This window comes from Quercus lobata, chromosome 3 (assembly GCF_001633185.2).
Source record: "Quercus lobata isolate SW786 chromosome 3, ValleyOak3.0 Primary Assembly, whole genome shotgun sequence".
Classification (NCBI taxonomy): domain Eukaryota; kingdom Viridiplantae; phylum Streptophyta; class Magnoliopsida; order Fagales; family Fagaceae; genus Quercus; species Quercus lobata.
In genome coordinates, this window is record NC_044906.1 from 60,861,914 (window position 1) to 60,877,391 (window position 15,478).

General features: G+C 31.7%; 1 protein-coding gene and 1 long non-coding RNA gene across 2 annotated transcripts; both read right to left on the reverse strand.

Moving 5' to 3' along the window:
* Positions 1–1,092: 1,092 nt before the first annotated feature.
* LOC115982625 (disease resistance protein RPP2B-like) lies at positions 1,093–12,061 on the reverse strand. The gene is made up of 7 exons (XM_031105270.1): positions 11,962–12,061; positions 11,351–11,870; positions 8,754–9,849; positions 7,618–7,905; positions 6,695–7,426; positions 6,074–6,632; positions 1,093–1,623 (listed from the first exon to the last, which is right to left on the reverse strand). Exons 2-7 carry the CDS (start codon positions 11,521–11,523, stop codon positions 1,613–1,615), a joined length of 2,859 nt encoding a protein of 952 aa, XP_030961130.1. The 5' UTR covers positions 11,524–11,870; positions 11,962–12,061; the 3' UTR covers positions 1,093–1,612.
* A 2,180-nt stretch (positions 12,062–14,241) lies between these two features.
* Positions 14,242–14,902, reverse strand: LOC115982626. Its single transcript, XR_004089688.1, has 2 exons — positions 14,811–14,902; positions 14,242–14,607 (listed from the first exon to the last, which is right to left on the reverse strand). It is a non-coding gene; the product is annotated as an uncharacterized LOC115982626 (long non-coding RNA).
* Positions 14,903–15,478: the final 576 nt, after the last annotated feature.

Below are 15,478 nucleotides of genomic sequence, written 5' to 3' on the forward strand. Positions count from 1 at the left end.
ATTAGACTAGATCCATCATAACTAAAAATAAAAATATTATGAAAATGTTGTAACATTTTGTTGTCGTCACAGTATTTTCACAAATACTCCCAGTATAAGTTTCTTATAGATCAAAATAAAATAATAAACTATCAGATCAGGACAACCACAACTAAGAATAAAGTTATTGTCAAAATGTTGTGACACTCTGTTATGTCCCTAAACGTTTTTTGTTAGTCAATTTTGGTAAGCCAAAATTCATTGTTTCATGCACATTTTTCTTAGGTCGGCTCCTTGTTTTGTTTTTTTTACTCACCGACATAGTTTTACTAAAAAAAATTCACTTTCTTCCTCTATGTTTAGGTTAGTTCACAATTCTTCCCCTAAACTTTTAAATAGAGCAATTTTTCCTTTTATATTTTGAAAACAAGCGAATACCCCTTACTGTTACTCTCTCAATTAAATCCTAATGGAATCTTATGATTCCCATTGTGCAATGTCTAAACTACCCCTACTAAATTTTAATATCCCAAAAATTTCGTTCACTTTTTTTTTTTTTAGTTTTATGTAATAGCCATGCTTGAAAAGCTTGAATGATAATATAAGGTGTTCTATTTGTTACCCAAAGAACACTGATTTAGTAGATTTTAATCTTTTAAATTTATAATTTTTTATAATTCAATAACACGTGCCTTTTGTTATCTTGTTCTCTAAAAAAAAATTAAAAAAAGAAAAAAAAAATATACACACACACAAATCTTCGTTGTGGATGCTTATAGGTATTTGATGAAGAGTAATAATTGCATATGATATTATTCCTTACAAAATTTCAAATATTGTGACAATGTCTTGATAAAACTCAGTTGCTTATTATTGGAAGATGATATTTATTATGATTCTTAGAATCTTTTTATTGAGTATATATTGCATTTAGCAAATACGTTTTAAAAAACTATCATAGTAAAATAGATATTCATATGTTAAATAACTACACTAAGTTTTTATGTAATCAAAATCCTTATATGAATGATGTTAGTACTGTATGACATACATTTTTTTAGTATATTGTTTTATACTTCCTCAAATAAAAACTTTATCTTAAATTTCTCACCTAGGGGGCAGCTCAAGTTAGTGTTAAAAAAGCTCTCTAGCCACAACGTTCGAAATCTTGTGTTTTTGGCCATGAATGCCCTTCCTAACCTTTCATTAATTACCAAATAGTCAAGAGCGGATGCAAGCAAAACTTTGTCAAACCTTTCTATTTTCATAACTTCTTCATAAAGCTCATTCACATCAAGTTGACCTTTTTTTAGTGTTTTTATCGCTAATTCAATCTTTCCAAGTCGTTTAGAAAACTTATCATAATTATCATCTTGGTTGACTTGAGCACGACTCCGTTTCCTATGAGAACTTGCTTGAGAGAATGCTGCATTTGAAGAACCAACTTGTTTCCCTTTTGATGCCTCCTCAAAATCAATACTTGTCCAAGTCATGGGACTTAAGTCACCAATCCTTTTTTTCTGAAACCAAATCACCAAAAGACTTTGCAAAACTCCATGTTGCAATGTCTTTATCAAAAAGCAAAGCCATCTCATCGTACATCTCAATTTTTTTATTCAAATACTGGTTATGATCAGGATGTGCCTGTTTAAAAAAAACAAAAATAGTTAGGAAAGATCAATCACTAATATAACACCTACATAATGATGAAAATATGCTTCATACCACTACTTCTTCGTCATACACTTTCTTTTCACAAGTAATCATTTTCAAATTATCATCCCATCTAAAACAATTTTTTCTGTCATGAAGTTGTGTAATGGTACTCCAAATACTTTTGATAGTTTGAAGACAATTTTCCACATGATCAGGTTGGCATTGAACCTCAAATTTCTCACTAATTGCTTTGGCTGCTCGAGCTAATGATCCAGGCATAAATGTATGGGACGGCTTATTTTAGGGTAGTAGCCTCATTAGCAAGTATCTCAAGTAACAAATATTGCATTTGATTTGACCACCTAAATTGCTCATCTATACTTTCCTTATCCTTTTGTTTTGTCTATTGTTAGAGTTACAAGAACAAGAAGAGTAGTCAAAATTGAGCACACAAACACAAAGAATGACACGTGAAAACTCTATTTCATGTCCACTAAAAAATTTTATTATCAAAATGAAAGCTCAAATTCAGACGTGCCTTATGCAATCAATCATGAAAAATCAAGACATTACATAACAGTCTTTAATCATGGAAGTGCTAGAAAGTCAAATTACATAGCCAATAAGAAAATTTATTCATTCTCCATAACATTCTAATCTTCGCACATGTTGGGACATCTCAGTGTTTCATTATCCATTTTTTATTTTCTTCCTAAACTTCACTTTGTGATTATTGGACTATAATTTGGAATTTTCAACTTATATATCAGAGTTTACATATTCCATAATTGAGTATATGGGGTCAACCCTTATTATGTGATTTTAAATGACAACATGCTAGGACTACATCTACTTGTGTTTCGAATGACCAATATGGATCTGCATCCAATACACAAAACTTTTCTTCAAAACCTCTGTCATTGGTGGTTTCCAAGGTAAAATGACATATAGACTAAATATTTCTATTTCATTTTCAGGAGGATCATGATTAAACTCTTTCAAATGGTATTTATCACAATGATAAAGGAAGAAAATTCCTTTTTTTATTTCTATAAATTTACAGTAAATAGAACAGCATTACTCGTAAATACTGATTATTTACAATAATTAAAACAATCACTTTTGCATGGATTTTTCTCCACCACTCACAGATGACCACATCAAAGTTGTGGAAAAAATCGGGGCACAAAAGTGGTATCCTTAAGCTTTCTCAATTGTAGACAAAGTAAGAATACTGCGGTAAATGAGATAACACTATAATAATTAAAGAGTTAACTAAACTTCAATAGAGGCCTCAAGTCCAACTTATAAAATTATCCCCTAAATTATTAACAAGGCAGCCAACAATTTATTCAAATCCTTGCCCCAATGAAGTCATACCTAAACTCCCTAACAAACTTTAGCCCAATTTAACAAGATCAAGCTAAACTATCTCCCAGATTCCCAAACAAATTCTTGATAACTACCAATTTGCAAACTGTAGTCCAATTTCACAAAATCAAGCTAAACCATAACCAAGATTCCCAAACAAATTCTTGATAACTATCAATTTGCAAAATAAGGTTCCTTACATCCCCAACTCATTCAAACTACCCAAGATATCAAACAAATCTTTGAACATGTTTTTAGAAGTTCAAATAAGTTTTATGGTTCTACAAGTTTTAGCAAAAATCCCATCTTTAGTGTATATAATCCAACTACAATAAATCCAATGAACACAAAACTTAAATTTAATGGGCCTGATATTAAATTACATATTTTCACCATTAAATATGGCCCTCAAAACAGATTTTATAATCCTCAAAAACTTCCTTTTCAAAATCACAAATTCTCAACACAACCAGCACTTTTTTTAAATACCATCATTAATATCAGATTTTAGCCCTTAATATCCACCTTTAATAATTGAAAACCAATGTTGCATTGATACTAAGATTTACCAAAGACCCCAATTTCAGAAATTCCTTTTTAAAAAAATGAAACACTTTTATTGATTTTATAGACCAGCATTAATTCTTTGTAATCAAGGTCTCAAACTCCCAGATATAGTTACTATTTTGATAGTAGAATTCAAGGGAAACTTTATTTCAAAAAAAGAGATTCAAGGGAAACTAACATCATACCATGAACATAAATACCAAGCACTAAACATATTGAGATTATTCGGCTAGTTAGAAAACTTCAAAAATCAAGTGGGTCCTGTTTTGGTAGGCCAATGGTTTTTGGTTTATTTAGAAAAAATGAATAAAAAGATGTTCCATTGTTGGTAAAGAAAGGTTTGTTATTAGGAATACTTAATAAAAATATATTTATCATCAGAAAAATTCATATTTTCATTAATGGTTGTTGAGATTTGATTTTATTAATTACTTTTTTAATGTCTAATTATCAAAAAAAAAAAAAAAAAAAACTTATTAATAACTATCATAATAATTAAATTGATTATTAAAAAAAATAAAACAGAGAAATCATATCATATTTTTCTTATGAAGAAAGAGTAAAATACTATTTTGGTCCCTAAACTTTAGCAAAAAATTTTTTTGATCCCTTAACTTTAAAAATTCTTTTTTCATTCTAAAACTTTGTAAAGAGTTTTTTCAATAGTTTAGAGACAAAAATGGAGGAGGAAAAAGAACTGTTTTCACTAGTTTAAGGGTGAAAAAAATATATTTTTTAAAGCTAAAGGACAGAAATAAAACATTTTTAATAGTTTAGGAACGAAAAAAATGAACTTTTTAAAATTTAGAGATAAAAAAACAAACTTTTGGTAAGAGTTAAGGGACCAAAATAATATTTTATCCAAAAAAAAAAAGAGAAACTTATTATAATTTTTAGATATGTTTTTAAAGATTTTGACGGTTGTTGCTCATTTCTAAAAACTAAAATAAACATAAGATATGTATAAAATATACCTAAATATATATTAATTAATTACTTAATGTCTTCCCATAGTGCCCTGTCCTAATTTTTCAAGAATTCCCATGTCATGTTTGTGACTATGCTTCTTTGGAGATAACATGGTGGGGAGTGAAGGTGGCATTGGCTATGTGTGTGTGGACATGATTCTTGTGTTTTAAATGTGATCTCTAGGTTAGAGGAATTTATAATTATTAAAAATAACTAGTATTTACCCATAATGCTTTTCTATTTATTGTAAATTTGTAAGTAAATATTATCTTGGTGATCCTGATTATAGAAATAAAAAAGGAATTATCTTCCTTTATCATGGTGGTAAATACCATTTGAAAGAGTTTAGTCATGATCCTCCTAAAAATAAATAGAATTATTTATTCTATGTCACTTTTCATTGCGAACTACTACCATGTGTGGACATGATTCTTGTGTTTTAAATGATGTCTCTAGGTTAGGGGGATTTAGTCTAAAACTCACAATCAACCACTTAAGCAAGTTGTGACAAATGGTATGGCCCTAGAAGAACTAGTTTATAGTTTGGTTAGAAGTATCTCTAGTTGGAGTTGGACTTTGATACTTTGACCTTATTGTTGGTAAGGCTCTAGTTGAGCTCGTTTGAGAAATTCAAGGGAAATTCTTGACTTGGGTGCGTAGCAAGGAAAATAAATACTTGATGGGATTTTTAGAAAAAAGAATATAATCTTTTATTTCATGCAAGCATTTTTTTTGGGTTAACACAATTGGAACATTGTTCATGAAGCTTTTCTTTTCCTAATTAAAGTACTGTGTGTATCATCAACCTTGTTATTTATTTTATTTTTTTAAGGAAACTGCATTACACTAAAAGATGCATATGGTGAAATACATGGTTTGTTAGCTTGGAAAATATGAGCATCTTTGATTTATTCCTTTGACAATGGGTTTTAGAGAGAAGTTATCTTTGATTTGTTTTGGCCCGTGAGTTTGCTTGGAACAAGCAAAAAAAATGAAATAGAAAAGATTGGATTGTGCTTGCCTACAAAAGAAAAAACAAACAATACACACAAATCCACACAATCTTCTCACTTAATTCCCTAACATTCTTGTCAAGACTTGTGTTACCCACAAGTGTTATTAGTCTAAGCTTTTACTAGTTATTAGGCTTCATGTAACTAATGATGATGTACACCAAAAAATAAATTTCTGTAGACTACTAGTATTGAACTAAAGTGATAGAATCTAAGTTTAATTTACAAGAATACAAAAGCAAAGGGTGATCTGGATTGCGTGCGATAGACAATGTTACCAGGTCGCATCTAGTAGTATTTGTCAATCTGGGGAAAATGTTAGCTACATTTACACAAAATCCTATTATGACTAGTCACAGTTTAGATTTCTTGTATCTGTTTATATATACCAGATATACCTAGTACATTCCTACGCAACACCTATACAGTCCAAATTTACAAAAAGAATCCAGACAATAAAGAAAATTAAGTAAAATAAAATAAGACTTGTCAAGAAGGATGTGTGAGATATTCATTACCTCTTTCAGTACCCTCAGAAGTATTGACACAGCTACTGCTGCATTGTGCAATTGTTAGGTTGAAGTCTTCCACGTCTTGCTCATGTATCAAACGAACTGCAGATTTAATCACCTCCACTCTTGGGCTATTGGTGTCAAATACAACCTTAATCCGACTGCATTGATAATTCCAACCTGTACTTAGCCAATCATCAAGAGACAAGTACAATAGAAAAAGGTGACCCACACTATACTCAAAGGATGTCTCCCCAATTAAAACTTCAAAAATATGGTGAGGGCTGTGAGGCATATCACCAAGAGCTATCACATGACCTTTAAGACTATATCTTTCAATCGAATAGCAAGAACAATTTATTCTGAAAAAAGCACATATAGCAAATCCCATCCACCTGCTATTACACCAATTAAGTGGCAGCTCTATGCTTATTGAATTCCCAAACCTTTGATGGGTTAACCATGGTGGAACTTCAAACCCAGGAATAATGATGTGGAATGCAGCTCCAGATCTATCTTTTCTTTTGTTAGAAGTTTTATATCCAGTTTTTGGATACATGAGTCCCTGTACCAGGAAAATAAATAAATAAATAACAAGCAGAGAGAGAGAGAGAGAGTACAGATTACCTGTAGGTAACGTTTCAGTATTGCAAATGCGAGACCATCACTGCCCTCATAATACTCAAGTAACTTTAAGCAATTAAAAAATGCAATAGATGCTTGCAACAAATTGCTCACACTGAGCAGTGTTGGTGATGGTTCTAGGGAAGAACAACCTTTAGCATTTATATATCTCAAATTTGATGGAAACTCTGGCAATGACTGAAGTTGAATGCAGTTGCCCAAATTAAGAGCTTCCAATTTCTGAAGTTGACTGATGCTTGCAGGTAGGACAGAGACAAGCTTGTTTGTAGATAGTGATAAAGATTTTAACGAGTGAATGCAGAAAAAACTATCAAGCCTTGACTTAAAAATTTGCTTCTCACATCCATGACATATGAAGATATTAATGGAAGAGGGAACTTCTCTAATATCAGTTCCAGTCAAATCAAGTACCTCCAAACATTCAATTTTCCCCAAGTTCTCAGGCAGGCAGGCAAGTTTTGAGCATCCCAAAAGAATGAGTTTTTGAAGAGATCTTAAACCATCCATGTTGCTTGGAAGATTGATAAGAGATCGGCAAAATCCCAAATTTAAAACTGTAAGCCTACTGAGTTTTCCGATAGATGGGTCAATCTCAACCAAATGTATGCAACCTCTAAGACATAGTCTCTCAAGTATGGGAACCCCTGTGAAGTCAGGTGTCCTAATAAGGTTTTTGGATAGTTGAAGATCAATGAGTTTTAACTTGTTTAAATACTGTTCAACCAAAAAAAAAAAAGGATAATTAGCCTCCACTGATCTATTTTAAAATAACACATATATAGTTTTAAATTTAAAATAATTCTATTAATGAAGAAATGAAGCTCAAATATATAGGAAGTGTATTGAAATTACTCCTAAAGAAAAGATAAATAATAAATAATAGAAATACAAAAGAACAAAATTACCTTTACACCTTCCCACAGATATTCAATTTCACTAAACCACATTTTAAGTTCAACAAGATATTTTGGTTGAAAACTGGATGGCAAACATTTTGCAGAATACCCATGCCATTCAAGAAATCTTAAGTCATTAGAAAGATGATTGGGGACATTCGAGATGCGCACATTATCGATTATAAGCAATCTGAGATTACACATTTCTGAAAAAGCTTCAGGACAGACTTCAAGGTTCCTGCAGGCCTCATCCCCTTCATATGAGTCTAGGACTATGGCTTGAATTGCTTTTGTTGCCTAAGAATCGAAAAAAAAAAAAAAGATCAGTGAATTGCACAACAAAAAATAAGAAAACTAGAATTATTCAGTTTTTTCCAGTGTCAGAGGAGACACTAATATTCATTCTCTAAGTTGTCTCCAAATATAACCTCCTCTTAACCATCGGTGGAACCAAGAAGGCTGAGGGTGAGAAATTGCACCATTTACAACTTCAAATTTAACAACAGTAAATAGAAAAAAATACTATAATGATGAAACCGAATTTTAACTATTAGATCATAACAGAACATCATTTGTTAAACTTTTCTCTGTAAAATCTTGTTTAATTTATATACTAAGAATGTTATTTTCTTTTGAGAATCATACATTCCAAATAGGAAGGATGCAATTCTAAATTTTAGAAGGATGTTTTTAAAGTTATAATAAAATTAAATTAAATAACTTATTGAAAAAAAAAAAAAAAACAAATGATAATAAATACGAGGCCTATAAAGGAAGTTTGAAAAATATTTTTTTTTCCTAAGTGCTCATGCACCCAAGGGATTAAAAGATGAATGATTGGTTGACTAAATCAAGAAAGAAGAAATCAAACTTATAACAATTGTTTTCAAAATGTAAGAAATTAAAAAAATATATGAATTCAAATTTATAAATAAATTAATGTAACAATCACATTATGTTTTCAAAATATAAGAGATAGTCAGCATATTAGCATGAGATTTTGTATTCTAAATTTTATGAATTAAGTAATAAGTAACTTTTTATTTTTCTTAAAGAATTAATTTCTTTAGTTAAATTGTGTGTGCACTGTGTATCTATTCAATCGTGCCCCTAAAATAAAATACTGGTTTTGCCACTGTTCTTACCCTTTTTTCTGTCAATACACAAAACAAATCCTTACGAAGCCACAACCTACTGCGATTCCCAGGCTCTTCATATGATTCTCGACGGACGATTTCCCAACCCATCTCTTGTAGTAGATCATGCATCAACAATTTGTTGTTTTCTATGGTTAGAAGAGATTTGTCCCTAAGAACGCTTATTTCAATTTCTGCAGCAAAACCACAATTATCCAATATCTCTATTACTCTATCTTTCAACTTCCCTCTAAAGAAACATGCAATATCTAGGAATATCTTCTTGCAATTTTCCTCTAAACCATCATAACTTACTTTAAGTGTATCAAATATTTTTCCTTCAGGGTTATTTTTTAATCTTTTCAAAGCACTTCGCCACTCGTTTATTGTTCTTTTAATCAAAAAGGACCCCAAAGTTACTAGAGCTAATGGGAGGCCTTTAGCATAGTATACAACATCCTTGGAGAGCTGCATATAATCTTCTATAGGTTGCGCATTTTTGAAGGATTTCAAGCAAAAAAGTTTTAGAGCATCATGATCATTCAATGTGTTAGGCGTAGATCTATTATGGACTCCATGTTGAACCAACAAATGTTCATCTCTAGTTGTTATGATGATCCAACTCCCTGACCCAAACCAGTGAGGCTCTCTAGCCAAGTTTTCTAATTGGTCCAATTGATCAACATCATCTAGAACAAGAACAACTTTTTTACGACGTAATCTATTCTTGATCGTGTTAACTCCTTCATGAACATCCCATATATCTATATTTCCGTCCTCCAAAATTTGTGCAAGAAGCTGCTTTTGTAATCGAACCAAATCATGTTTTTTTGAAACTTCCCTAATATTAGCAATAAAACTAGAACCTTCAAAATGGTTACGTTCTGTTTCATAAAGCACTTTAGCAAGAGTTGTCTTTCCCAGCCCCCCCAGACCACAAATCCCTGCCATACAAACGTTGTTCCCAAGATCTGAATATCGAGTGATCAATTCCTCCATTGGAGAATCTGTTCCTACCAAGTCTTTGGTAATGACTGAGAATTTTGACTTTGATCTGTGCAGTATATCATCCACAATCTTTTTGATAACTTCTGACTCATATTCCCTGTGGAGAAGATTGAACAATAATTACACAGTGGTTTCAATGAGTCATAAATTGCAGGGGGGAAGGGGGTAGGAAGAAAAATATTAGGTAATGGTCAAACAAATATGAATTCATTGGCTCATGCAACTGATAAAACTATCCATATAAGTATTGTATCGTATCAGTTGTACATGTGACATGACAAAGACTTGGTAGGAACAGATTTACTAAGTACATCAATTTTTCTTAGTTATATAACCATGTTTTGAAGCTTCTCAGATTCTCCAATTCAATCTTTTATCCAATCCTGTCGCTTTAGGTGTAGGTGTACTTCCATGCATTTTTTTTTTCTTCAGGAGAGGGGGTGGGGGGGAGGAGTTGGGATGGGGGTGATAAGAAATGGGGTTTTTTTTTTTTTTTTTTTTTGGATAAGTAAGAAATAAGAAGCAGGTATTCAAAACTGACAATTATCATTCTTGCCCAAGACATGTGAAGAGACGTGTGTCCTTTGAATTTCTATTTCTGCAGAGTTGTGCATGTTTACACCTCATTTGTTACACATGAAATGCATGACCTCATCTACAAACTCCCCAAAGGCACCCTAATATCAAAATAAATTCCTCGAAGCTCTACTTCAACAAAAAATGTAAACAACTGGTTTGGGAATAAATTTTTTTAATTATGCTATATGGTTTTTTTATTTTTTTTAACCAAAACAATGATTGAGCCATAACAAAATCTTTATGAAAACCATTGAAATGCATAGCATGAACTTAATCCAACCTATAACATGGAATAAGGTTATTTTGGATCACTAAAGCATCATGTCGATTATAAAAGTGAAATGTTTCCAAAACTGGATTTTTTTTTCTTGATAAGTAATATAACTTCATTGAAAATAGAAAACAATACAAGAAACCAAACCACACAGGCAGTGTACTAAGGAATAAAAAAATAAAATAAAAAAGAGCAAAAACTATAAAATTAAAAATTAAAAAACTGGACTCCTACTGACTTAAATTCTAATTCTTAAGTGGCCATGCTAGAATAATTGCTGGATATGCTTATTTTATAAAATGAAGAAGGAAAATCAAGCACTGCCCCATCTTGGAGCCACCCCCACGCAATTCCTCCCTGTAATTAGCTAATGTTTGTGGGAGGATGGATTATTCTCACCTGGAAGAATAGTTAGGTGCTCAAAGAACACTTGACACCCATGTAAGCCTTCACGTAAATAACTCAATAACGGATTGCCTCTTCATCGTATAATTAATTTCCACATAACAATATATGATGAATCAACCATTTTCATAGGTGAACTTTAACAAGAGAAGTTTGTAGATAAACTTATCTTAGTTTTGGGATAGACCAAAGCAAGTGAAAAGATTAAAGAAAACGATAAACAATGTCAGCAGATTTATATTTCACAGAAAGTGAAGTTCTTGAATCAAGTAGGACATAAAAGAAGAACGCCATCTGAGTGTCAACATAAAATTAAAAATAAATTTCTCATGGAAATTACCAATTCTGTAAATGCCAACCGGAGAGATTGCCCACTTCTTTCAAAGCAGCTCTCCATGTTTCCACCTCCTCTAAGTTATTTGCTTCGTGTTCATCAAAGGCTTCTTCAAAAGATTCTCTCTGATTCCGTACATCAGATGGGTTTACAAAGTAAAAAACTGGCAGAACTACCATTCACATTACTTTCATGCATTTGACAATCTTTGCAAGCTCATCCAAACACCATGTCGAAGATGCATAGTCTTTTGATAGAATAACGAGAGCGAATCTTGATTGCTCTATTGATTCCAAGAGTTTTCGGCGAATGGATTGTCCTCTCTCAAGTTTTTCATTGTCCCTGAAGGTGAAAATACCCTTTCGTACCAAAGCAGCATATAGATGGTCTGTAAAATTAAAGCGGGTGTCGCCTCTGAAACTTAGGAAAACATCGTATTTCCACCGATGTATTGAATGAGAAGAAGAAGACGACGAAGATGATAATGACGATGAGGCTCTTTGAGGGTTCATGGAAACTAGTAAATCTTGAACAACAATATTGATAAAATCAGTACATTCAATCAAAACTGAAAGAAAATTATTAAAAGGAAAATAAGTTAAAATGTGAGAACTCACAGATTAAAATTGCAGCAGCGATTGTAAAGAGGAAGTAACGCGGAACCTAAACATAGAGGGAGAGGAAAGTGTGTGATTCATGTACCCTGTTTTCAGTCAAGTCAACTGCTCTTGTCATTCAACTACTCTTGTTGTCCCATACTAGTTTTATTACAATACTAGTTTCAGGAAAGTGAGGACTTTTTCATTACAATACTAGTTTTAAAGCACGTGCAACGCACGTGTACATTACTAATAGAGAATATTAAACAGCAAATAATAGGTCTAAGTTTAACTATAAAATTAGTTGTAATTTTAAGTTATAACTTTATTTAATATTTTTTTATTAGAAATGAATTTTGACAAATTTACTATTAGATTACATCTTCTTCTTATATCTTTTATGCTTACAAGACTTCTAAAAAATTAAAAATTAATAGCTTTATCATCAATAAATTATTTAAATTGCATGTTTTTGTAGTTAAAAATTATACATAAAATATAAGTTTTTAGATCATATAGTAAATAATATTAGATTAACACAAAATTTGACATGTGTATTAAGAATGTAAAGAACATGTAATTTAACAGTTAGAATTCAAAATATGAAGTAATGTTTATTTTATTGAATAAAGTTTTAATCTTAGGTTACAACCAATTTTATAGCTAAACTTTGTTCTAAATAATATTATGATTCTCTCATATAATTTTTTAATTAAAAATTGATTTCTCTATATTGTTTAGAATGAACACTAACAATTTATATACAAGAGTAACTTCTTGTGCATAAATGATTAATGTTGCAAACACTTTTAGAAATCTATAGTTCCTATAACATATAATAGTGAGCAAATACAAGACCTCTGTTGGTGCAAATACAAGACCTCTGTTGATACCTCCACTCTTCACCTCCTCCTTGCGCACGTATCTAGCCCAATATCTGAGACAATTCATGTTAACCCATTAATCACCACAATTAAAAATAATAAAATAGTATCTCTCCTTTTCAATGTGAGATTAAACATTCTCACAACTCTTCATCTTCAATTTTCACTCCCACATCTTTACATTTATGTTATAACATTTACTCATTTTAATTATTTAATATTAAAATGCTCCAACAACCTCTAAGCTGAAATGAATCTGAAAAAGCTATATTTGCTACTGGAGTGGTAGCAATCATTTCTATGATCATGATCTGCTTCTCTCCGGTATAGGAATAATCCTTCATGCACACAAACCTTTGTTTGAATTCTACACAATGGGCTTTTACTTGATCTCCACACAATGCGTGTAAAACATGTTTCAATAAAAGTTAACTTTCTTTAAGTAAAATGTTTAGTGAAGCACTTAATGCAAAGTTAGCTAGATTTATTACCTGTATTTATCAAATGATAATGTCACGGTATTTCCTGAACCTAATTGCCTTGATCCTTAAATACGATAATGCAAAAAATGTGTAAGGAGTTCATCAACAAAAGCAATTACAGGTAAACATAATCATCGTTGCCACAAGAAATATAATATTTAAAAGTAAATAACAATTCTAACAAAGAGAAATGTTGAGCTCACAACACTTTCACAAAAATTTTATAACAAATTCTAAATGGCAGGTTATTATTGGTGAGTAAAAATGTAATGTCGGAGGTGGCCCAAACAATCTAATTTGTTAGCTACTTTATCAACTACAAAATGCAATGGTATATATTAATTTAACAAATAATGATGAAAGAAAATAAAAATAAAAACACTTTCAATGTCGAAACAAAGGAGTTAGCTCAACCGCAAGAGAGACAAACAATTGAGAGTAGTGAGTAAGAGAGGTTGCCCAAGTTTCAAAGGAAGTACCAAAACAAAAAGACCAAAAAACCTTTTAAGTTTATGAAACTTATAAATGCTTTTAGGAGTAAAAAAGTGATTTCATAATCTATTGCATCACACACTTTTGTCCGTGGTATTGGCCAAGGAAATATAATCCAACGATAATTTGTGAAATTTAAATTGAATAAAAAAAATATCAGGGGAAGTTGTATTTGGTTTCAAGTCCCAAAAAAAAAAAAAAAAAAAAAAAAATCAGACAAAATAAAACCATGTCGGATTTGGAAGTAGTTGGACTAAGTATGAGACAAAAAGACCAAAAAACCTCACAATGCTTTGTACTATACATATACTTAGAGGTAATAAAGTAATTACAGTCCTATCAGTTAAACTATCCAATCGTCAAATCAGGTCCAATCACCCATTTTTTAAAGCTCATAATATAATCCACTCACTCTTCATGTTCTCTCTCCCTCCTCCCAAAGGCTGTGTTTGGATGGGTGGAATATAGGGAGGATGGAAAATATAGGAGGGAAAATGGGGTGGAAAACTCAGTTTTCCACCGTTTGGGAATGGAAGGAAAATCAGAGGAGTGGAAAACCGGGAGAAACTTTTCTCTCCCGGGCCCACAAAATTTTTCCTCCCAAATCGGGAGGAAAATCAGTGAGGGGAAACAGGCATGATTGGTATTTTACCAAAATACCCACCCACCAACCCTCATTCATACGCCTCACCTACCCAGCTGAAGACTTTTGCCCACAAACCCACTTTCTCTCATTTTCTCATCTCAGCTTCAAACGTCCAGTGCTCCAGGTTCTGCTCTCTTTTCTTTTCTTTTTGCAACGTGATCTATTGGTTCCTGTCCGCATTATACTCCTCATTTTCTTGTTGATTTTCTGGTTTCGTATGACATTCAAATTTTTTTGTTTTTTTTTTTCATTCGTTCATCTATCATGCACTCATTAGTTTCGTTTTTTTTTTTTCTCTCAGCAAAGGGGTCTTTTGACAACGGTGTTTTTCTTTTTTTGACATTGGTGAGATAATGTTTGTACCTACTTGACAACGGATTATATTATTGAAGAGATTACAAAAGTTGGCTTTGTCCTATTCAAGCTCAAGGATGGCCAATGGCTCTAAGGTGCCGTGATGTTTGGCTTGCCATTGTCCATGTTAATGCCCAGCCAATTCTTTGTAAAGGGTGTAATGTTTGGCTGAAACGTGTGAAAAAAAAAATGCTGAAATCTGGAAAAAAGAAAAAAGAAAAAAGATTATAATGTAATTTTTACATTATAATAATAAAAATGTAAATATAAATTTATATATATGATGTGGTAGATTTTATATTATTTAATGAGTATAAATAAAATTACTTCTAATATATTATGTAACAAGGGTATAATAGTCAATTTATATAAATTATATTTTCCATCCTTCCATTTTTCTCTCCAACCAAACAAAAGAGTTTTCCACTCTCCCACTTTTCCACCCCTCCAACCAAACACATAAGAGGGAAAACTAAATATTTTCCATCTTCCCACTTTTCCATCCCCCCACAATTTTCAATCCTCCCACTTTTCCACTCCCCCATCCAAACAAAGCCAAAATGTCACCAAACTCCATCTCTCTCTCTCTCTCTCCATAAAATATCCATAAAATTGTAAAACATCCTCAATGGTATTGAATGAGTAACAAAACCAGAATGACACGACAAAACTGCCAT

Bases quoted from the DNA above. Each gene is read 5' to 3' on its own strand.
- LOC115982625 (XM_031105270.1), bottom strand. From the start codon at position 11,523: ATGGTAGTTCTGCCAGTTTTTTACTTTGTAAACCCATCTGATGTACGG. The intron at 9,850-11,350 runs GTAATTTCCATG...TCTTCTCCACAG, and splicing joins GGTTGGCATTTACAGAATTG to GGAATATGAGTCAGAAGTTA. The intron at 7,427-7,617 runs GTAATTTTGTTC...TTGGTTGAACAG, and splicing joins ATCTGTGGGAAGGTGTAAAG to TATTTAAACAAGTTAAAACT.